This window comes from Elephantulus edwardii, unplaced genomic scaffold (assembly GCF_000299155.1).
Source record: "Elephantulus edwardii isolate Elephantulus edwardi_28Jun2011 unplaced genomic scaffold, EleEdw1.0 scaffold00012, whole genome shotgun sequence".
NCBI classification, from domain to species: domain Eukaryota; kingdom Metazoa; phylum Chordata; class Mammalia; order Macroscelidea; family Macroscelididae; genus Elephantulus; species Elephantulus edwardii.
Window position 1 is genome coordinate 22,385,266 of NW_006399762.1, and position 23,290 is coordinate 22,408,555.

The window sequence follows — 23,290 nt, forward strand, 5'->3', positions numbered from 1 at the left end:
GAGACAGAAAAGTTGGCACAGGGTAGAGCAGGTTTCAGAGCTGTTGTATAAAGTTGCTATGAGTCGCAAGTTACTTGACAGCACACAACAACAACATCCTGTTTAGTGCATCATTGGTCTCTAATGGGCTTTTTGGAAATGGCTGCTCTGCAGATGAAGAATTTTTAAAGGGGAGAAAATGATTTAATACCAAATAGACAAATGATAAATTTTAAAAATTCAGTGTAACTTACAGGTTTTCCGCTCTTTGATGTTTTCTCTATAGCCACAAATTGATGGACAGCAAAGCATACAAGGTAAGTGCTCATGGGAACAGATTTCTGGAATGTAGTTCGATTCCATTTGTCATCTATGGATTCTGTTTTCTATGAAAAACAAAGGATAATTTGTTATTCCTCAAAAAGATCTACCACAGACAAAACAAAGAAACATTTGTTTCAAACCTGGTCTTACAGTTTGAAGTCCTTTGTCAAAGCTTAGGGAAGAGACAAAAAACATCAAACAAATCCAAAACTCAAAACCAACACCCATTTTAAAGATGATTTTGAAAAGACTGAAGAAAGAGAATTTCATTTTAAGCACTGTGAAGTATTTTCCATCCATTTTCCATTTTAGGAAACTCTAAGGGGATTAAAATGTTGAGGGCTCTCCTTCATAGGGTTGCTATGAGTCGCCTGCGACTCGATGGCACTTAACAACAACAACAACAACAACAAGGGGATTAAAATGTGATTCTGATATAACATAATTCCTGGAAAGGAATTTCTTTCTGTGGAATACATGATCCTAATTAATTACAACATTTTAGAGTATACCAAGATCCATTAATGAAAAAATAGATTAGTGCTCAATGCTGGGCACATTGCAAGAATGAGCTGCTGCAGTTATTGTTAACAGGTTGCTGCAAATGACGGCAAATGTGTTTCTAAGCATAGTTGTCAGTTTAAAAAGTGTGCTGCAACGTGTTAATGTGCAGTCAAGTCAGAACCAATTCGTAGCTGACCCACCAGTGGGTGCCCATCTTCTCCCAGGGAGTAGTAGCTGGTAGATTTGAGCAATATGTCTTTGGTTTGCAGTGCAACTTCTTACCCACTGGGTCAGTAGAGCTTCCTCGAGAACTAACTTGCTATTGTCAATTTGACAATAGGTAGGAGAGAAAGAGGTGTATTAGGATACTGCTTTCTCTTTCCCATTTCTGTTTGCCTACACAAAAGTATCATGGTATGGTCATTAAAACCATTTCTTATGGCTACTATGGAGAGAGAAAGACTCCATTGCCTGATGCGACCATTCTAAAATTATTTCCTGCCCATGTCAGTTGTGCCTTCCTCTTGTCAATCAACAATTTTAATAGTTCAACTTTGAATACTTACCTGTTCGTCTCCTGCCACCACTGTTTAAGTGTGTCAACACCCCATGGAGATAAGTGAGGGTATTTCTTAGAAAGAGATAACATGCTTGGAAAGATGGAGGGACAACAAAGGCTAGGAAGAACCCCAACAAGATGGAGTGACAAGAAGACTTCAGAATGGGCTCTATTGTGTCAGAGATGATGAGGATGGCACAGGATGGGGAAGGGTTCAGATCGGCTCTTCATAGGGCTGCGATGAGTCATACTGGACTCAATGGCACCTAATAACAACAACAATGTCCTTTGGAGTCATTCTTTAAGTATCATTATAGCAAAAGGAAACTGTAAAAAAAATAGGTGGGAGGGAGGGGTGTAAAGAAAAGGCGGGATAGAGAGGAAATGTGCAACAATGAATAAATGGAAATCTAAGTTTTCTGTAAACTTTCACCAAAATCACAATAAAAAGTTACTTTTTATTTTTAAAAGGAGGTTGAACTAGGTTTATGCATAATTGATTGACAAGGCAGGCATGGTTGTGTATGTGCTTGTAATATGTGTTGGGGCTCCAGTGACATAAGTTCCTCATCGATAAAAACCTAGGACTATTTGTTTTGGCTTCCCAATAACTCAGAAGATTCTCCTTTTCCCAGGACTATTATTTGGATAAAGAATTGAACATCTAATAAAAGGCAATCTTCAAGATGAAAAGGTCATGTGGAGAAGTCTTGAGCAGAAGCTGGCAAAGCTTGCTTCCTTTCTCTTCTCATTTTTACTACCATCCAATCCATGTCAAAATATTCCAGTGACACATTGTTTTGATCTAGTCTCCCAGACTCTTGTGTTATAATTTTTTTATGCTTTACTCTTTTTCTCCAATCAAAGTTCAATTTCTCAGGTACCAAACACCAGAAGAAAACAAGCTAGCTATTTCACACTGTGGCACAGATCGCCAGTAATAGTTTCTTTTTTAGCCCTTAAGTTTTGAGTTGTTTGACTTTTCCCCAGTTTTTTTTTTTTAAAGAATCTTTATAATGAAAAGAGAGAGCTTTACATGATACTTTAGTTAGCGGATATGAATAAGCAAGATGGTTTTTGTTATCAGATAATTGGCAATATCTAATATAACCCTGATCACTAAGTCAACTGTATCAGGTATAAAGAACCTCACCTGTTGGGAATGGTACTTTAATACATTAGCCATTGTAGGGAGGAGAAGCAATAAAACAGGATTTTTTTTTAAAAAAAGCCTACCATCACAGTGAGCAAATACATTGTTGTTGCTACTGTTAAGTGCTGTCAATTCGTATATGACTCATAGTGATCCTATGAATGAAAGACCTAAATACTTGTATAACTTTCATCATTTCTCCACGTTCACAGTTTCCGGAGGTAAGCTATTTTGGAAGTGGATGCCACTTCTGCTTCCAAGCTTGTTAGGTAACCATTATTGCATTTGACACATTATAGGAATAATTTATTCTTTCTATGCAATTACTGCTATTACTATGATTTCTATATAATTTCTAGTGTTATTGTTATTGCTATTACTTTTTTTTTCAAACACTTGCTGCTCATTAGAAAATTGGAGGACATGGTGTTCTGTAGAGTTGACTTCTATGCACAGAGTTCACATTTTTTTGTTGTTATTTTGTTTTGTTAGCTATAGGTCTATATTTTAAAACTGGGGTTTTATTTAATATAATGAATAGTAACTAAGTTCTTAACTATTTTAATAACTTAATTCCATTAGTTTTCCATTAAACCATCATAACTATAAGAATCTTCCTGCTCAATTGGGTTTAGCTGATGTCAACCTATTGTGTTCACTATTGTTTAGTCATTTCAAAATAGCCTTTTAACTGGACTGTGGTGTCCTGCGTTAAAGATTTCTAGACTCAAGGGGAAGAGAAAAAGAGAGAGAGAGAGAAAGAAATTTCAAATGTATTCTTAATTCTCTAAACAAATTCTCAGTGCACATTTAATTTTCAAGTTTAGGGTATTCATAGAAAACCATTATAGGTAGATTATCTATAAAAAAAAATTCAAAAATACTCACCTCCACTGGCATATTTGAAAGTGCACTATAATCTTTGGAGTGGATTATAGATATGTTATAAGTTGCCTTTTTATTGGGTTCATCGAAACAAGGGAAGGATTTCCTGGCATCTGTTGGTTCATGATCAGTGGCTGCTATGCTCCTTAGAAACAAACACACACGAACAAATTTATCAATTCATGTTCCCTCTTCTGACAGATCCCGTTTCTATTGTTATAAACCAATGAAGAAAAACATAATCATTGCTACTGAATTTTAAACATTGGGTTTTCATTTATAAAGCTGCCAATTATTTGTCATAGTCTTCCCTGAAATACTTTGACTAACACATCAATAAATTCCTGTGAATGCTTCTGATAGTTTATCCCAATATCAAGATGTTTTAAAGCCATATCTGAAAATCCGTGAACTGCATTAGGGCAATAATAAATCTAAATGTGAAGTAACACTTTTTCCACCTCAATGCCTCAGAGTAACAAGGAGATAAACACAAAGCCAAACACAATGGCTTGTTTCTAACTGTTCTGGTGAAAAAAGAACAGGTGTGTTTGTCACAGAGTTTGTTGTCGCTTGCGATTTAGAGAGACCCTATGTACAACGGCCCTAAACCCTGCTCTGTCCTGTGCCAATCACACTGCCTCTGACACACTCATCCGGATTATCCCAGTCACTGAATCAATCCACCTCATAGAGGGTCTTCCCCTCCTGCGCTGTCCCTCCACTCTACACAGCATGATGTCCCTCTCTAAGGACCTAACCATCCTTACAACATGCCCAAAGTGTGCCAGACGAAGCCCCAGAATCCATGCCTCCATGGAGCAGCCTGTTTAACCCTCTCCAGGATGAATCTGTTTGTTTTCTTGGCAGTCCATGATACATTCAATATTCTTCTCCAGCACTACACCTCAAAGGCATCAATTCTCCTTCTATCCTCCCTAATCATAATTTCCCAACTCTCTGATGCATAACAAGTGATAGTAAAAGACCATAACCTGTATCAGACGCACCTTAGTCTCCAGAGTGACACCATTCCTCTTCAGTACTTTAGAGAGGTTCCTAACAGCAGACTTTCCCATTGCAATACGTCTTTTAATTTCCTGGCTACTGGTGCCAAGAGCGAGCCAAGCAGACTAAAATTGTTAACAATCTCAATCTCTTCACCACCCATCCTAATGCTGCCAATTGGTCTAGTGGTGAGAATCTGTCTTCTTGACATTGAGCCTCAAGCCATACAGAAGGCTGCAGTCCTTGACCCTCTGCAGCAAGCGTTTCAGGTCCTCCTCAGTTTCAGCAAGCAGGGTTGTGTCATCTGCATAACGCTGATTGTTGATGGATCTTCCACCAATCCTAACACCACACTTCTCCTCATAGAGCCTAGCCTCTCGGATAATCTGTTCTGCGTACAGGTTGAAAAGGTACAGAGATAGGACACATCCCTGGCATACACCCTTCCCAATTTTGAACCATGCAGTGTTCCCTTGCTCTGTTCTGACGACTGCCTCTTGGTCCAAGTATAGGTTTCAGATTAGCATGATCAAGTGTTCTGGGATTCCCATTCTTCTCAGAGGCAGCCTCATTTTGTTATGGTCCACATAGTCAAATGCCTTTGCTTAATCAATGAAACACAGATAGACATTCTTCTGGTTTTCGCTGCTTTCACCTAATATCCATCTAACATTAGCTACAATATACCTAGAACCACGACCCCTTCTAAACCCAGCCTGGGCTTCTGGCAGTTCTCTGCTCATGTGCTGTTCCAGTCATTTTTGGATAATCTTCAGTAGAATCTTGTTTGCATGTGAAATCACATTCTGCCAGAGTAGAGGCATACATTCCAGAGCCCCTAGTTCATGTTCCTAATGGTACTTTCTTGTTCAAACCTATTTCCACGTGAAATCAGTATCTATGTAAGCCCCAGGTGAAGTAAGTTCTGGCCTGGTTCAAAGCCCACTTCTGAGAAGAAACAGTACTATCCTTTTGTGGAGCTGGAACGGCATAATTGTGTAAGTGCTTAGCTGCTAACCAAAATATCAGTGGTTCAACCTCACCAGCCACCTTGTAAGAGAAAAGAAAGGCCTATTGATTTACTCCTGTAAGGAGTGTAGCCTAGGAAAGCCATCCTCTGATTCACAAAGTCCTTTATCTTGGAATCAACTTGGTGTCACATAGCACAGCTACTTGGCATATGTGTGGTGCAAGATAAAATGGTAAACCTTAAAAATATTTCAAAGTGAAAATATTTTTCCCAAGTAATGATTTAAAAACCAATCTTTTTTTAAAAAAAAAAATCAATCTTTACTTGGGTAAAAGAGTCATCACTCTTTACCTGGAGGTATAGAAAAACAAGACAATTTTGTTATATATTTGCTCATTAGAAAAGTGAAAGGAAGTGAGGGTAAAGAAACCTGGACTCATTCATATTCATTAATGGTTGTATAAGGAATATTTTGCCTTCAAAATTCATAAGGAGTGAAGAAGTAATATCATAAAAGTACTTTAAACTAAAGTATAAAATTCGTGGATAAAGAAGCTCTGGTATATTCGCACAATGGAATACTATGCTGCATTGAAAAACAAGGAAATATTGTTTAAATATGATTGAAATATCATGAAATATTATTCAAAATGGGTGACCCTGGAGGACATTAGGCTGAGTGAAATATCTCAGTTACTAAAGGACAAATACTGCATAGTTCCACTGTTGTAAAACTGGATTTACATCAGGGTTGGGGGGGAGACTGAAAAAGATGGGTTAAATTATATAACAATGAAAGAATTTTACTTTTTAAAGAGCAGAGCAGACTGGGGGTAGGGTGGGCAGGGAGAAAAGTGAAACAATGAATAAGTGGAAATCCAAAGTCTGTAAATTTTCATTAAAATTGATAAAATAAAATAAAAATCACTTGTTTGTCCATCAAATATTTATTAATTTATCCCCTCTTCCCACAACACACACTACTCCCCAGACATTATTCTAGGCAATAAGAAAGACCAGATAAACAGTGCTTGGCACCTAGCCAGGTGCTAAGCGGTAAAGACATGCATAAATCATTTTAGGAGTGTGAGTATGGCTACATAGCAAATACAAGAAATGACATTGAATTACTTGGGGAAAATTGATGAACAACATCAAGTACTTAAAGTAGTCAAGGATGATCTCTCTCACATTTGTTGTTAGGTGCCATCTGGTTAAGTGCTCCTTATAGTGAGAATATGAACAGCTGACCTGAACCCTACCCTATCTTGTGCCATCCTCATCATCTCTGATACAGTAGAGCCTATTCCTGAAGTTATCATGTCAATCGATTATCATGTTAGGGGTCTTCCTCTCTTTTGCTGATCCTCTATTTTTCAAAACATGATGTCCCCTTCCAAAGAATAGCCATGCCTAGCTACATGTCTAAAGTATTGAAAGGCCATCTTTGCCTCCAAGTAGCATTCTGGTTTCACTTTTTCCTAAACATTTCTCTTTGTTCTCTTGGAAGTCCATGGAATATTCAATATTCTTCACCAGTACCACAACTCGAAGGCATCAATTCTTCCATCATCCTTCTTCACTGTCCAGCTGTCTGATGCTTAGCAGGCGATTAAGAAGACTATGTATGTCCTGAATAAGGCACCCCTTAGCCTTCGCACTGACAACATTGCTCTTCGTCATTTTGGAGAGGTCCCAACAGTAGACTTGCCCAGGGCAAAGCATCTCCTGATTTCCTGACTGTTGGTAACAAAGGTGTTGATTGTTAATCAAAACAAGACGAAAAGATTGACAGTTTTAATCTTTTCTCCATCTATAATAATGCTGACTGTTGCATCTGAGGTGAGGATCTATTTTTTTTTAATGTTGAGCTGTAATCTCTACCAAAGGCTGATTCCTTGATCTTCTGCAGCAAGCGCTTCATATCCTCCTTACTTTTAACAAGCAAAGTTGTGTCATTTGTATAATGTAGATTGTTGATGAGTCTTCCGCCAATCTTAATGCCACATTCTTCTTCATAGAATTCTGCTTCTTGAATAATTTGCTCAGTATACAGATTGAATCCATATGAAAAAAGTATACAACCCTTTCTGATTTTAAACCATGTATTCCTTTGTTCTGTTTGCTTAAGAGCTTCTTGGTGTAGGTATAGGTTTCATCTGAGTACAATTACATGTCATGGGATTTCCATTTGTTCCAATGTTAGCCATAATGTGTTATTTTCCACACAGTCAAATGCCTTAGTATAGTTAATAAATCACAGTTGGTGATGGTTTACTGAAATCTGAGAAAAAGCCAGACAATTAAAGATTAAGAAGTGTTCTAACACAGGAAACAGGAAGTGTAAAATAATTGAAGTGGAATAAAAACTTGGAGTTGTTAGGCATGTAAAAGGCATTTAGTGTGGATGAACTACAGTGAACCAATGCATGTAGTGTAAGAGAGGACATCAGCAGAATCCAGGCTTAGGTAACACTGTAGGCTTGAAAACAGTTTCATTTGATTTTGGTTCAAGGAAACATTACATATGCTAGTTTCTCTGAAAAATAATAATACATCATGTGTCAACATCCACTGACAAAGAAATAGCAAAGTTAATTTTTTTTCCTCTGAAGGAAAAATCTTGTTAAAATCTAATTTTTAAAAGGAAAGAAGGAAAATTGCTGCCTTATTGGGAAAATGATGATTGATTGAGGAGAGGAACTTTCTGAGGTAATTCTTAAAGTTGTGTATCTTAGGGGAGTCTGATATCCTAGTAAGGCAAGAAGCTGTGCTGCAATCCCAAAGGCCTGCAGTTCAAACCCCACCAGATGCTCCACTGGAGAAGGAGGGAAGGAGGGGCAATCTCCTCCTGTGCCAGTGGGATATGACTTAACGTTGTACACACACACACACACACACACACACACACACTCACACTATGTATATCTGGCAAAGTGTGTGGATTATGAAGCTGAACATCTTGTCAAAATTTACTGGATTATGTTCATTTTTGTGCATTTCAATGTTTATAAAATATAGCTAAATATAACTATAAAAATAATTTCATGTAGTTTGCTTTTGCACTAGCAAATAAAAGAGAACCTCTCCCTTCTAGATTTGAGAAAATGAAAAAAAAAGATATTGAAGATAGTGGATGGAAGTCAGCTTTCTCACTGTTGGGGATGGGAGTTCTACATTTGGAACAGGAGAAGACTAGAATGTACCTAGGTATTTTGAATTGCAATTACAGGTAGTAGTACGAACTTAACAACTTTTCATATAAACAAAGAAGATGGATACAGAAACACAAACAGAAAAGCATAACTTCTCTAGGTCTGTGAGAGTGATGGGATACACTGACAAGTTAGTACTAAAGAGCACAACTAGTCCTCAGATGTTTATTTCTAAAGACAATCTTCATGAAAAAGGTTCTTAGAGAAGGAGCTGATCCTAGAATTAGGACAGAAAAAGTACAAGATGATCTTGGAATATTTTGCTGCCAAGAGAATTGAGAAAATACTTTTAAAAACTGCAATAATTCTACAGGACATAAAAAAAAAATCAGTATTCTATGTAAGGGATTTTATATCACTAGCTGTCTGTGGGAGATTTAAATATAAAAACAAGAAATAGGTTAATGTCTCTGAATATTTATGAATCCATGTATTCATACTTACACAAAAAAGAATGGATAAATAAAAGATCTTCCTTGAGGTAGATTATTTACTAATAACTTTAAAAGAGATGATAGATTTGGAAAATCAACAATGGGTGGCTAATCACATGGGTAAAAATTTGATGAGGAAAGAGCATTTACATAGTTTCAAAAAAACTCTTTGAAGATTACTTTAAAAGAAAAAAAAAATCCAATTCTTTAGTATAAACCTGTTATGTACCACCTCTTAACCAATGATCAGGGCCATTGTATTTAAAGGTGGTTGGGTCCAAGGGCTGAGCCTGGTGTTGATTGTGGTTGAGAAGAACATTGTTCTAAGTGGCACAGCACTTATCTGTCAGTTTGCTGTAGTGAGATAACTTGGAGTTGTTGTGAGACTGAAATCTATGCTACTGGTATGTTAAATGTCATTTGGGTTATGCATAGTGGACAGGTTTTTGCGGAGCTCCCTGACTAAGAAAGACTAGGAAATAGGATGGGTCATCTACTTCCCAAATAAAAGGCCTTTGAAAACACTATGAACATGAAAGAAAGAGGACATTTATAGTAGTGTAGTGGTAAAGCTCATACTGGAAGCAGTTGAAATGAGGAAAAGCAATCACAAAACAAACATTGTTTAAATATTGGAACATGGAATGTATGTAGCTTGGATGTTGGAAAATTGGAAATAGTTAAAAAGTATATGGAATACATGAATATCGACATACTAGGCACTAGTGAAATGATATGGACTAGCTTTGGCCACTTTGAATCAGATAATAATATGATATACTATGCAGGTATGAAAAATAGAGGAAGAATGATGTTACATTCACAGTCAAAAGTCAATTTCAAGTTTTATCCTGAAAAACAATGTTGTGACTGATAGGATAATATCCATACACAAAAAAAGAATACCCACTAACATGACTATTATTCAAATATATACTCCTACATCTAGAGCAAAAGAGGAAGAAATTGAGAAGTTTTATCAAATCTTGCCAAATTGATTGAATGTTCAATCAAGATGCATTAATGACATTGGTGTCTGGAATGCAAAAGTGGGAAACAGTGAAGAAGGAATGTTGTCGTTGTCATTATGTGCCGTCAAGTCACTTGTGACTCATAGCAACCTTATGTACAACAGCCCTAAACCTTGCTCTGTTCTGTGCCAATCTCATTGCCACTGACACACCCATCCCGATTACCCCAGTCACTGAATCAATACATCTCATAGAGGGTCTTCTCTTGAATGTGGAGTCAAGTAAACTAAAGCAATCCATGTTGAAGGCTGCAGTCATTGACACTCTGCATATGGATTGAGGCTCAATATCAAGAAGACAAAGATTCTCACCACTGGACCAACTGGCAGCATCAGGATGGATGGCGAAGAGATTGAGATTGTTCACAGCTTTAATTTGCTTGGCTCCACAGTCAACACTCTTGGCACCAGCAGCCAGGAAATTAAAAGACGTATTGCGATGGAAAAGTCTGCTGTTAGGGACCTCTCCAAAGTACTGAAGAGCAATGGTGTTACTCTGGAGACTAAGGTGTGCCTGATACAGGCCATGGTCTTTGCAATCACTTGTTATGCATCAGAGAGTTGGACAATGACTAGGGAGGATAGAACTAGAATTGATGCCTTTGAGCTGTGGTGCTGGAGAAGAGTATTGAATATACCATGGACTGCCAAGAAAACAGATTCTACTTGGAGAGGGTTAAACCAGGCTGCTCCTTGGAGGCAAAGATTCTGGGGCTTCACCTGACATACTTAGGGACATCATGCTTGGGAGGGTGGAGGGACAGCACAGGAGGAGAAGACCTTCTATGAAGTGGATTGATTCAGTGACTGGGATAATGGGGATAGGTGTGTCAGAGACAGTGAGATTGGCATAGGACAGAGAAGGGTTTAGGGCTGTTGTACATAAGTTCGCTATGAGTCGCAAGTTACTCGACGGCACATAACAACAACAACAATTATGATTTGCTTGTCGGTTCAGTGGTGACGATTTTTTTTCTTCCTTATGTTGAGCAGCAATTCATACTGAAGGTTGTAGTCCTGGATCTTCTGAATCAAATATTTCAAGTCTTCCTCCCTTTAAGCAAGGAAGATTGTGGCATTCGCATAATGCAAGTTGTTGATTCTAATCCTGATGCTATATTCCTCTTCATAGCGTCCAGCCTCTTGAATGGTTTGTTCAGCATACAATATTGAAGAGATGTGGAGAAAGTATACAACCCTGACTCAGACTCTTCCTAATTTTAAATCAGGTAGTGTTCTCTTAGTCTGTTTGGACAATGGCTTCTTGGTCTAGGTATAAGTTTTATATGATCATGATTAAATGCTTGGAGATTCCCAGTCTTCTCAATGTTAGCCATAATTTGGTAAGATCCACATAGTCAAATAGTTTTGGATATTCAATAAAACACAAACAGACATTACTCTTGTATCCTCTGCTTTCACCCAGATTCCATCTGCCATCAATAATGATATTCCTGGTGTCATGGCCTATTTTAAATCTAGCTTGAACTTCTGGCAATTTTCTGTCAATATACTGATCCAGACTTTTATGGATAATCTTCTGCAATATTTTGTTTACATGTAATATTATGTTATTGATTGATAATTTCCACATTCTGGTGGGTCATCCTTTTTAGAAATGGTGGCAAATATTACTATCTTCCAGTCTGTTGGTCAAACAGCTGTTCTCCAAATTTCCTGGCATTAACTGGTGAACTTATGCAATATTGAATCTTTTATTTGAAACATGTCCGTGGGTAATCCATTAATTTGTGTGGTCCTATTTTTTGCCAGTGCCTTCAGTACACACTTCTTTATTCATTACTATTGGCTCTTGTTCCTGAAATTTTTCAGTGTCAACCATTATTTTTGGTAGCACGATCCTGTGTACTCCTTCAATCTTCTTTTGATCCTTCCTGGATCATTCAAGATTTTGCCCATATCACCTCTCAGTATTGAGACTCAAGGCTTACATTTGTTTTTCATTTCCTTCAACTTTAGAAATGCCAGTCAAGTTCTTCCTTTCTTATTCTCCAGGTTCAGTTTTTTGTACATTATAATACTCAGCTTTGTCTCCTCAAGTTTCATTTTGAAATCTGTTCATCTCTGTTGTTTTGGCATTTCGTCTCTTTGTTTTGGCTTCTTGATGCTCTAATACAACTTTCAGAGTCTCTTATAACATGTATTTTGGATTTTTTTTCCTCTTCTGTCTTTCTAGTGACTTTTTGCCATCTTCATAGATGATAGCTTTTATTTCATCTCATAACTCATCCGCTCTTTGATTATTAGTCTCAAATATATTCTAGAGATGATTTTTATATTCAGGTGTGATAGACTCAAGATCATATTTTGGTTCTTGTGGACTTGCTCTAATTTCTTTAGCTTCAGTTAGAACTTGCATTGAGTAATTGATGGTCTGTTTCACAATCAGCGTCCAGCCTGGTTTTGACTGCTGATAATGAGCTTTTCCAATGATTCCTTCCACAGATATAGTCAATATGATTCCTGTGCAGTCCATCAGGTGAGGCTCATGTGTAAAGATGCCTTTTACATTTTTTAAAAAAGGTATTTACAATGAGTAAATCATTGACCATAAAAAATGTGGTTTTTCTATATCCAACTTCATTTCTATTACCAAGACCAAACTTTGTCACAACCATTTCTTTCTCACTATTTCCAACTCTTGCATTCCAGTCATCAATAATTATTAATGAATCTTAATTGCATGTTTTATCAATTTTGGGCTGCAAAAATTGGGAGAAATCTTCAATTTCCTCCTTTTTGGCTTTATTTGTTGGTGTTTATATTTGTATAATAGTAGCATTAACTTCCCTGTATGTATATGGATAATATCCTATCAGTCAGAACCTTGTGCTTGGGCTTAAATAAAAAGTTGGGATCCACCAGCTACCCTGTGGGAGAAAGATAAACAGTATCTTTCAGAAAAGCTTTGTAGTCTCAGAAACCTCAAGGAGAGTCGCCATGAGAAAGAATCAAAAACAGTGATTGTTTTCCTTTCCTCTATTCTTACGTATGTGTTAAACACTTTCACGGGATATTAACGTTTTATAATAAGCTCCAACCCCATGTTCAATCAGCTGTTTTTACTTTCTAAATCCTTATTTCTTTCTGAGGCACAGGAAGAATAATTTCCAGTAAGAATGTTTTTACTTAGTCACACATCGAAAGAAGTCAGCTAATTTGTGACTATGCGTTTCTGTGTGTGCTTTTGTGTGTGGGAGGAGAGGGGAAGGAGAGAGTGGAATGAAGCTGTCCTAAGTAATACCCTAGAAAATTGGCATAGGCTTTCAATATTCTGTCCCACAGGCTCCATAATAAGGCACAAGTACTCTGAGTGCCCAGGAGAGAGACATCCCAATCCGTTCCTCTTCTCTCTGTGAAGAGATTTCTGCTTGATTCTTAGCAAAGACTGTTTTACTAAATCAGAGCATCCCCAAGTTTGCCTTTGCAAGTGGTATAGTTTTAGATGTGACTTTTTGTGTGGTATGTTTGATTTTGAGCAAATATTCACCAATGATGTAATTTGGATTTGCATTATTGTAGGGGAAGTGACATTCATCGGCCAGAAAGACTCTATTGCTTATATAGATTTGTGTGTAGATTGCTATATAGATTTATATAGGGTTTGTGTGCTTGGTTTTAAGTGTAGAATCAACATTCAAATCATAATAACGAAGTACAGAATCAATAGGGTTTTTAAAATTATCTTCTAAATAAAATAATTCCTATGTTCAAATCATGCATCTGTTCCTTATGTGACACTCTCAGTAAGTAACTAAAACCTCTAATTTTTAGTGTCCTTAGCTTCAAACAACAGAATTTGTAAAATGTGATTGTCATGCCTAGCCTCTTTACTGGGTTATGGTGGAGACTATTTGAGCAAGAAGTGAATCATATGTAGAAAAAGAATTGAAACTTACATAAAGAATCTCACTGGTACAGTGTGTAGTTTATTAGACTATTAACTGATGGGTCAGCAGTTTGAATCCACCAGTGCATCAGTGAGGGAAGGACAGATAGTCTCCTCTTGTAATAATTTAAGGCCTCAAAAACCTAGTCTCCAAAGTCTACAAGTTGAATGTAATGGCAATGAGTTTAGGTTTGGTTGTTGTTGTTAGGATAAGCATTCTCTTTTTTTCTTTATTGAGATTTTAATGAAAGTTTATAGAGAACTTAAATTTCCATTCATTCACTGTTGCACACTTTCCTGCCTATTCCCCTTCACCCCTCAGTTTGCTTTTCTCTTTGGAAAAAAAATTCTTTCCTTCTTCTATAGTCCCCATTCATACACACACACACACACATACGCACACACAAACACACACACACACCCCAGTCCACTTTACTATGCAGCTCTTATTTTGGACTCTTGTCATTTTGATAATACCTAGTCATATATTCCTTTTACACAGTGCTCTGTCTCATCTGTTTCAATGCCATGTACATTATTTATCCCCTCTTTTCTTCATTCCCTCCAACCCCCATGTCAGTCTTGTTTTATAGCTGTGGCGCTATGAAGTAGTTGTCCTTTTGTGACTGAGATATTTCACTCAGCATAATGTCCTTCATAGTCACTCATGTTGTATAATATTTCATGAGTTCTTTTGTTTTTCAGTGCTGCATAATATTCCATTGTGTGAATATACCAAAGTTTCTCTATCCATTCATGTGTTGATGTAACTTGGGTTGTTTACAACTCTTTGCTATTGTGAACAAAGCAGCAACACACATGGGTGTGCATATATCTGCTTGGGTGGCAGTTATGGTTTCTTTAGGCTAAATTCACAGTAGTGGAATTGCTGGGTCAAATGGTATTTCTATTTGCAACTTTTTGAGAAAGCGCCATACCACCTTCCACAGTGGTTGCACCATTTTACACTCCCACCAACAGTGAATAAGGGTTCCAGTTTCACAACCTAGCCAGAATTTGTTGTTTGTTGCTCTGTTGAATTTTGCTTTTCTTACTCGGTGAGATGGTATCTCACAGTTGTTTTGATTTGCATTTCTCTTAGAGCTAGGGATTTTGGACATTTCATCATGTTTGTTTGCCATCTGAAGGTCTTCTTTGGTGAAGTGTCTGTTCATATCCTGTGCCCATTTCACAATTGGGTTGTTTACCTTAAGGGTTCTATTTTTTTTTTTTTTAAAGTATTCTTACCTTCATGCATAGTTCCTTTTGGAATTGAAATAATAGGACTAAGATACACTGTATTAGACTTTAAATCCAGAAAGCTAAAAACAACAACAACAACACATCAAACTTAGTTCTGTTGAGTCAGAACCAACCCACAGCTGGCCAATTTTCTGAGACTATGTATCTCAGAAATCTCTCATATCTCTATATGTCTACCTTTCTCTCTTAGAGCTACTGGTGGACACAGCTGCCAGAGAGCTGCTAGTTCCCGACCAAGTAGATCAGTGAAGCTCCCTCAAGAAAGTTAACTACGTTTTTAAGATAGCACTGCTCATAGTCTAAAGTCTTTAAAAGTAATTCATTTAACTGGTATATCTGTTCAGGAGCAAAGCTATTTTGTTTTTATTGCAAGTAAGTGAAGGAGAAGGAAGGCCTTTAATCAGATGGCTTGGCATGGTGACTATAGCAATGGGTTCAAGTATACCAGAGTTGATGAGAATGGCACAGGATAGGAGAGGATTTAGATCTGTTGTTCATAGGATCACTATGAATCATACTCAACTCGACTGCCATACAACAATAACAGCATGACTATTTTTAAAAACTATAATAGTTACATTTCTCACAAGCTCTTGAATAACTCAGGAACCATATTTATACCTACCACCTCTACCAAAAGGCCTGTGGTGTTGATTACCACTCCTGCTGGCCCTGTGTGTATAAAAGCAGAACTGAGTTTCACCTGAATAATTATCAAACCAGGCAAATCGTGGTTTTCAATGGTTGATTTTTCAGAAGTAGGTAAGCAGGCCTTTCTTTCAAGGCATCTCTGGTTGTACTTAAACTGACAATCATTTGTCATGCCCAAGAATGGCTCCTATTTATGTAACCCATACCCATTGAGGTCAAGTCAATTCCTACTCAGAGTGACCCATCACTAGGTTTCTGAAACTGTAAATCTTTTGGGAGTAGACTGCTCATCTTGCATTTGTAAAGGAGCTACTAAATTTGACTTTCAGGTTAGTTGCCCAACACTTAACCACACTATGCCACCAGGACTTTTAATTCATATTTTATATACCAAATATCAACAATCTGCATTATGCAGATGACACAACCCTACTGAGGAGGACATGAAGTGCTTGCTGCAGAAGGTCAAGGACTGCAGCCTTCAATATTGATTGAAGCTCAACATCAAGAAAACAAAGATTCTCACCAATGGGTCAGTTGTCAGCATCATTATGGATGGTGAAGAGATTGAGATTGTTAACAGCTTTTGTTTGCCTGGCTTCACAATAAACATTCTTGGTACCAGTAGCCAGGAAATGAAGAGATGAATTGCATCGGGAAAGTCAAAGACTTCCCCAATGTCAGGCTCTCAAGGGACCTCTCCAGAGTACTGAAGAGCAGCGATGTCAGTCTGGAGACTAAGGTGCACTTGATCCAGGTCATAGTCTTCGCAATTGCTGCTATGCATTAGAGAGCTGAACGATGACTAGAAATGATAGAAAGAGAATTGATGCCTTTGAGCTGTGGTGTTGGAGAAGAGTTGAATATACCATGAACTCTCAGGAGAACAAAGAGGTTCATCCTAGAGAAGGTGAAGCCAGCCTGCTCCTTGGAGGCAAGGATTCTGAGGCTTCGTCTGACATACTTTGGGTATATTGCAGGGAGGGACCAGTCCCTAGAGAGGGAAGTCATGCACGGAAAGGTGGAGAGACAGAGAAAGAGAGGGAGACCATTGATGAGATGGATTGATACAGTGTAAATTGACTGGTGTAATGATGGTGGATGTGTTAGAGACAATAAAGTTAGCACAAGATAGAGCAGGTTTCAGGGCTGTTGTACAAAGGGTTGCTATGAGTCGCAAGTGATTCAACAGCACGCAGCAACAACACACCCAATTACATTTATGATCACAAATACAGGCAACTTTGGCAAAAGGTATATGTTTTAACAATACAAAACAATTATAGCAAACAATGTCTTTGGGAAGGTTTTATCCAATGAGTCAAACTTCTCTTAAAAGTCTAATTAATTGTTGAGACTGCCAAATATGGCAGAAATGCACATTCTGGAGAGGATAAAATTGATGAATGGGACCTTCTGAAGATTAAATCCTTGTATGCATCAAAAACTTTTTCTAAGAGAGTGAAAAGAAAACCTATGGACTGGGAAAAAACATTTGGAAATACAATTTCAAACAAAGGTCTACTATCAAAAGTTTACAAACTCCTACAGGGCTTCCATAAGAGAAAAAAAAAAACCAAAACAAACCAACAAACTATTAACACAATTATAAAATGGACAAAAGACATGGAAAGAATTTTTACAGAGAAAGATATCTGGATGGCCAACAGATACATGAAGAAATGATCAAAATCACTGGCAATAAGAGAAATGCAAAACAAAGCCACTATGAGATACCATCTCACCTCAGTAGCAGTGGCAAACTTTAACAGGAGACCAAGGAATAAATGTTGGAAAGGATGTGGCAAGATAGGAACTCTTATACACTATTGGTGGTATTGTAAAATAGTACAATCATTCTGGAAGGCAGTTTGGCCTTCCCTCAGAAAGCTGAATACAGAAATTCCATATGACCCAGCTATTCTATTGCTAGGAATATACTCAAAGAAAATGAGAGCTGAAGCACAAACAGAGACTTGTAAACCAATGTTCATAGCATTGTTATTCACCATAGCAAGAACATGGAAACAGTCCAAATGTCCTAACACAATTAAATGGATTGAGAAATTACAGTACATTCACATAATGGAATACTACACAGCACATAGGTGCAATGATTTAATAAATTATGACCTAACTTGGGAGGGACTGGAGAGTATTATGCTAAGTGAACTAACTCAGTCCCATAAGGACAAATATAAGACCATTATTATAGAACGAGTATGAAGATCCAAGAGGGGTGAGTGTGGGATTAGAGGATGGACAGGGGTGGGATTGGTTAATTATAGGGTTGCACAATTTGATGGATGGAAGGAGGAGTGAGTAAAGGAAATGGGAAAGATCCAGTGTGAAAAACATTGTATATAAACTTTTTAAGTGAACCAGTATAAAACAGAATTTTTTTTTTTAAAAATCTAAATTGTGTAAAATAATGGCAAAAGCCAGCAGCTAATGGAAAAATATGTTCAGCAGAGACTCCTGGGCCTGAATTGACTAATTGTCAAGGCAGGTAAATGTGCTGAGGAAATCACTTTTCCACGGAGGCTTCTCTACTGAGGCTTCTCTACTCTGTGTTAATAAGTCACTTATTCGACCCAGTGTGTTAAAGAAGAAAAAAATTCTATGTTGCTTATTAATTTACAAAAAGGAAGGTCATGCATCAAACTAAAAAGACTTCAGAGGAGACTGCAGAGTAAAGAGCTGATGAAACAAACCATAGCTCGATTTACTTGGAATCAAGTTAAAAAAACAACAACAAATGACTGGGTTATTTAATAAAGAGTCATCTGGCAGACTCTTTCCTCTGAAGAATCTCAAGCTATGTTCAATAATTAATAACACAAGTCTATAGAGCCAACAGCAAGATCTGAGAGAAAAATCTTAACCTAAGGGCTGCTGAAACTGCAAATGTTATTGCCATTTCTGTTGTTAGGTGCCATTGAGTAAGAGCCTATGAACCCTGTCCTATCCTGTGCCATCCTTATCATCTCTGATAAACTTGAGCCTATTACAGCAAACACTGTATCAAACCGTCTGATTGTGGGTCTTCCTCTCTTTTCTTGAACCTCCACCTTTACAAGCATGATATTCCTTTCTAAGGAATACCCTCTTCTAACATATGCTCAAAGTATGTGAGATGAAGCTTTGTCATCCTAACCTCTAGTGAACACTTAAGCTGCACTTTTTCTAAGACATATCTGTTTGGGTTTTTTGGGCAGTTTATGGTATATTCAGTACTATTGTCCAACATCACAACTCAAAGCATCAATTCTTCTTCTGACATTCTTATTCATTGTCCAATTCTTAGATGCATGGCAAGTTATTGAAAAGACCACGGCCTGAATCAGAAACACCTTAGTCCTCAAACTGATAGGATTGCTCCTCAGTAATTTTGAGAGGTCGCTGACTACAGACGTTCCCAATATAATACATCTCCTGATCTCTTGACTGCTAGTACCAAGTGTACTTATTGTGGACTAAAATATGATTAATTCGTTGACAGTTTCAATTCTTTTCTTCATCAGTCATGATGTTGCCTATTGGCCCAGTGAGGAGAATTTCTGCCTTCATGATGTTGAGAAGCAATCCATATTGAAGGCTGTAGTCTTTGATCTTTTGCAGCACGCACTCCAAGTCCCCCTCACTTTCAGCAAGCAAGTTGTGTTAGTTGCATAGCACAGGTTATTAATGCCGACCCTCTGATCCTGGTGCAACATTCTCCTTCATAGAGTCCAGCTTCTTGAATAATTTGCTCAGCATATATATTAAATAGTTATGGTGAGAGAATACAACCACGATGCTCACCTTTCCTGGTTTTAAGCCATGTAGTGTTCCCTTGCTCTGTTAGGACAATAGTTTCTTGATCTATATATATGTTTCAGGTGAGCACAATGAGGTGTTCTCGGATTCCCATTCCCTAATTATGTTAGCCATAATTTGTTATGATTCAGACAGTCATGTCTTCGCATAGTCAATTAAGCATAAATAGACATTCTTCTGGTATTCTCTGATTTAAGCCAGGATCCACCAAACACCAGCAATAATATCATTGCTTCCATAGCCTCTTCTGAACCCAGACTGAACTTCAAGCAGTTCCCTGTCAATGTACTTTTCTAGCCATCTTTTGATGATCTTCAGCAATATTTTGCTTGCATTTGGTGTTAATAATATTGCTCAATAATTTCCACATTTTATTGGATCACACTGTTTGAGAATGGGGAAAAAAATTACAGACTTCTTCCAGTCAGTTGGCCAGGTAGTTGTCCTCCAAATTTCCTGGCACAAGTTGAACACGTTCAAGTCTGCATCTATTGAAACATGTCAGTTGGTATCCAATCAATTCCAGGGTCTTGTTTTTGCTAGTGCCTTCAGAGCAGCTTGATCTTCTTCCTTCATTACAATTGGCTCTTAATCATATGGTTGTTGTGGACTGTCGAGTCAGAACCAACTCATAGCTGACCCTCTAGCAGATTTTCAGAGACAGTTAATTGCATGGGAGGAAATTGCCCATTCTTCTCTTGTGGAGTGGTTGGAGGATTAGAATCATGTGCCTTCAGGATTGCAGCACAGCTTCTTACCAGTAGGCCACCAGAACTCCCTAGTCATATGGTACTACCTGAAATATTTCAGTGTTGGTCAATTCTTTTTGGTACAGTGGCTCTGTATATTCCTTCCATCTTTTTTAAATGCTTCCTATATCATTCAAGATATTGCCCATGGCATCTCTAAGTATTGCAACTTGAGATTTGAGTTTGTTTTTCCGTTTTTTCAGCTTGAGAAACGCTGAGTGCAATCTTCTTTTTTTATTCTGTCTCAAGCTTTCTGCACATCCCATTATAATATTTTTTCATTGTCATTATATACTCTCAAGTAGGACTCACCAGTGGGGTTTTCAAAGGCTGCAGATTGCATGGAAGGAGATTGTATATCTTTCTCCCTTGGAACAGCTGGTGGATTTGAACAGGGAGACTTTGAGTTGGCAGTGCAACTCCTGACTATTAGACCACAACTATTAAGTTTGCAAACCAGGTAAAGGTTTGCAAACCAGGAATTCCACAGAGCAGCTGATTGGTGCAAGGCAACTTGTCTACATTATTGAGACCCCACAATATTTTTTATGGTTGTTGTTTGTTGTTGTTATGTGCCGTCGAGACACTTGCAACTGACTCATAGCAATCCTATGTACAACAGCCCTAAAACCTGCTCTATCCTGTGCCAATTTTACTGTCTGCAACATATTTACAATTCTTACCCTAGACACTGTATCAGTCCATCTCATTGATGGTGTCCCTCTCTTTCTTCATCCCTCCACCCTTCCTAGCATGATGTCCCTCTCCAAGGATCAGTCCCTCCTTGCTACATGTCCAAAGTATGTCAGAGGAAGCCTCAGAATGCTTGCCTCCAAGGAGCAGGCTGACTTCACCCTCTCTAGGACAAACCTGTTTGTTCTTTTATAGTCCATGGTATATTCAAAACTCTTCTCCAGCACCACAGCTCAAAGGCATCAATTCTCTATCATCCCTAGTCATTGTCCAGTTTTCTGACACATAGCAAGGAATTGTGAAGACTATGGCCTAGATCAGGTGCACCTTAGTCTCCAGACTGATTTTGTTGCTTTTCAGTACTCTGGAGTGGTCCCTGACAGCTGACTTTCCCAATGCAATTCATCTCTTGATTTCTTGGCTGCTAGTACCAAGAGTACTGTTTGTGGAGCCAAGCAAACTAAAGCTGTTAACAATCTTGATCTCTTCACCATCTATCATGATGCTGCCAATTGGCCCAGTGGTGAGAATCTTTTTTTTTCTTTCTTGATGTTGAGCTTCAATCCATATTGAAGGCTGCAGTCTTCGATCTTCTGCAGCAAGCACTTCAGGTCTTTCTCAGTTTCAGCAAGCAAGATTGTGTTGTCTGCATAACATAGATTGTTGATGAGTCTTCCTCCAATCCTGATGCTACATTCCTCATCATCATATAGCCCAGCCTCCCAGATGATCTGTTCTGCATATAAATTAAAAAGGTATGGAGACAGAATATATCCCTGGCATACACCCTTCCTGATTTTGAACCATGCAGTGTCTCCTTGCTCTGTTCTTACGGTAGGTTTTTTTAAAAAATCAGATAATTATTTTAACTTTATTTCCTAATTATTTTTCTCCTATATAGCATAAGTTAATGGCTTTACATAACACCAAGACATTTTACCCCTGTTTCTAACATAGATGAAATTACTAAGCCTAGCAGAGCAGACAGGCAAGGCAAAATTTCTTTCTTAATAACAAGTATACCGACAGCTTTACTTATTAACATGAAGGTATCATGAATACATTTGCATAAAATTAAAAATATCTCAAGATAAAAACTACACATGCTTGAGTAAACATGCTTATGTTTGTGAGGCTATAAAGCACACACGTGAGCACACACACAGGCAGCACACACACAGGCACAAGACTATCTCACTCTTCTTTTTTGATATGTTTTTACCATTCAACTCCTAAATCTTTATAATAACGCCTAACCTTGTGCTTCGGGTTTATTTATCTAAATACATACGAGATTATGTCTTCCTAGACATCACATCTACCCACCCAACCCTCACTGCTATCAAGCAAAGTTCAACTCATAGCAACCCTTCATGGAGTTTTGGAGGCTATAAATTTTGACTGAATAAATTCCCAGGCTTTCTCCCTCAGAGCCACATATAGACTTGGAATATCGACCTCCAGGGTAGCATACTAACACCTAATACTCCACATGTCCCACAAGTACATAACTGCATGTGCCCAGGAAGGTAAAGTTTATGACATTCTCTTTCAAACCATCTCCTTCTATCATATTTTTCTTTACTTCAATTACAAGTTTAAACTATTACTCAGATCAGACCCACAATGTTAATTTACTTTTCTCCATAGTCAGTCAATCAGCAAATCCTGCCTATTTTCATCCTAAACTATTTTCTGTATTGTAATCTTTACTCTCTATCCTCATTCCCCTATTAGGACCCTCTCTAGTTATCATCTTCTGTTTCCTGGATCATTGCAATGATCACCCATACATCCAGGTGTTCACTTAACTCTCTCCTTTGCCATCCACAACTAAATAAACACAATTCCTTCACTGCCCTAGTGCTTTGAGAAGCCAAAACAAAGGGAAGAGATACAGAAATAAAAGAGGTGAATAGAAAGGGCAGCTTGAGAAAAAGCAAAGCATGATAAGAAAATATGGAAATAAATTTAACCAGAAGTACAAAGGACCTTTTCCAAGAAAATTATAAAACATTACTACAAGAAACAAAAAGAGATCTTGGAAAGTGGAAGAATATCCCTTGCTCATGGATAGGAAGACTCAATGTTGTGAAAATGGCAATACTACCAAAAGCAATTTACACATTTAATGCAATCCCAAT

General features: G+C 37.8%; 1 protein-coding gene across 1 annotated transcript in view; it reads right to left on the reverse strand.

The window, feature by feature from the left end:
• ENPEP (glutamyl aminopeptidase (aminopeptidase A)) overlaps window positions 1–23,290 on the reverse strand; it is a 152,321-nt gene that overhangs the window by 107,179 nt on the left and 21,852 nt on the right. The window contains exons 2-3 of the mRNA XM_006881089.1: window positions 3,408–3,549; window positions 234–365 (exon numbers count right to left, since the gene is read on the reverse strand). Coding sequence (XP_006881151.1) covers window positions 234–365; window positions 3,408–3,549 — 274 coding nt within the window. The remainder of the gene's footprint in view (window positions 1–233; window positions 366–3,407; window positions 3,550–23,290) is intronic.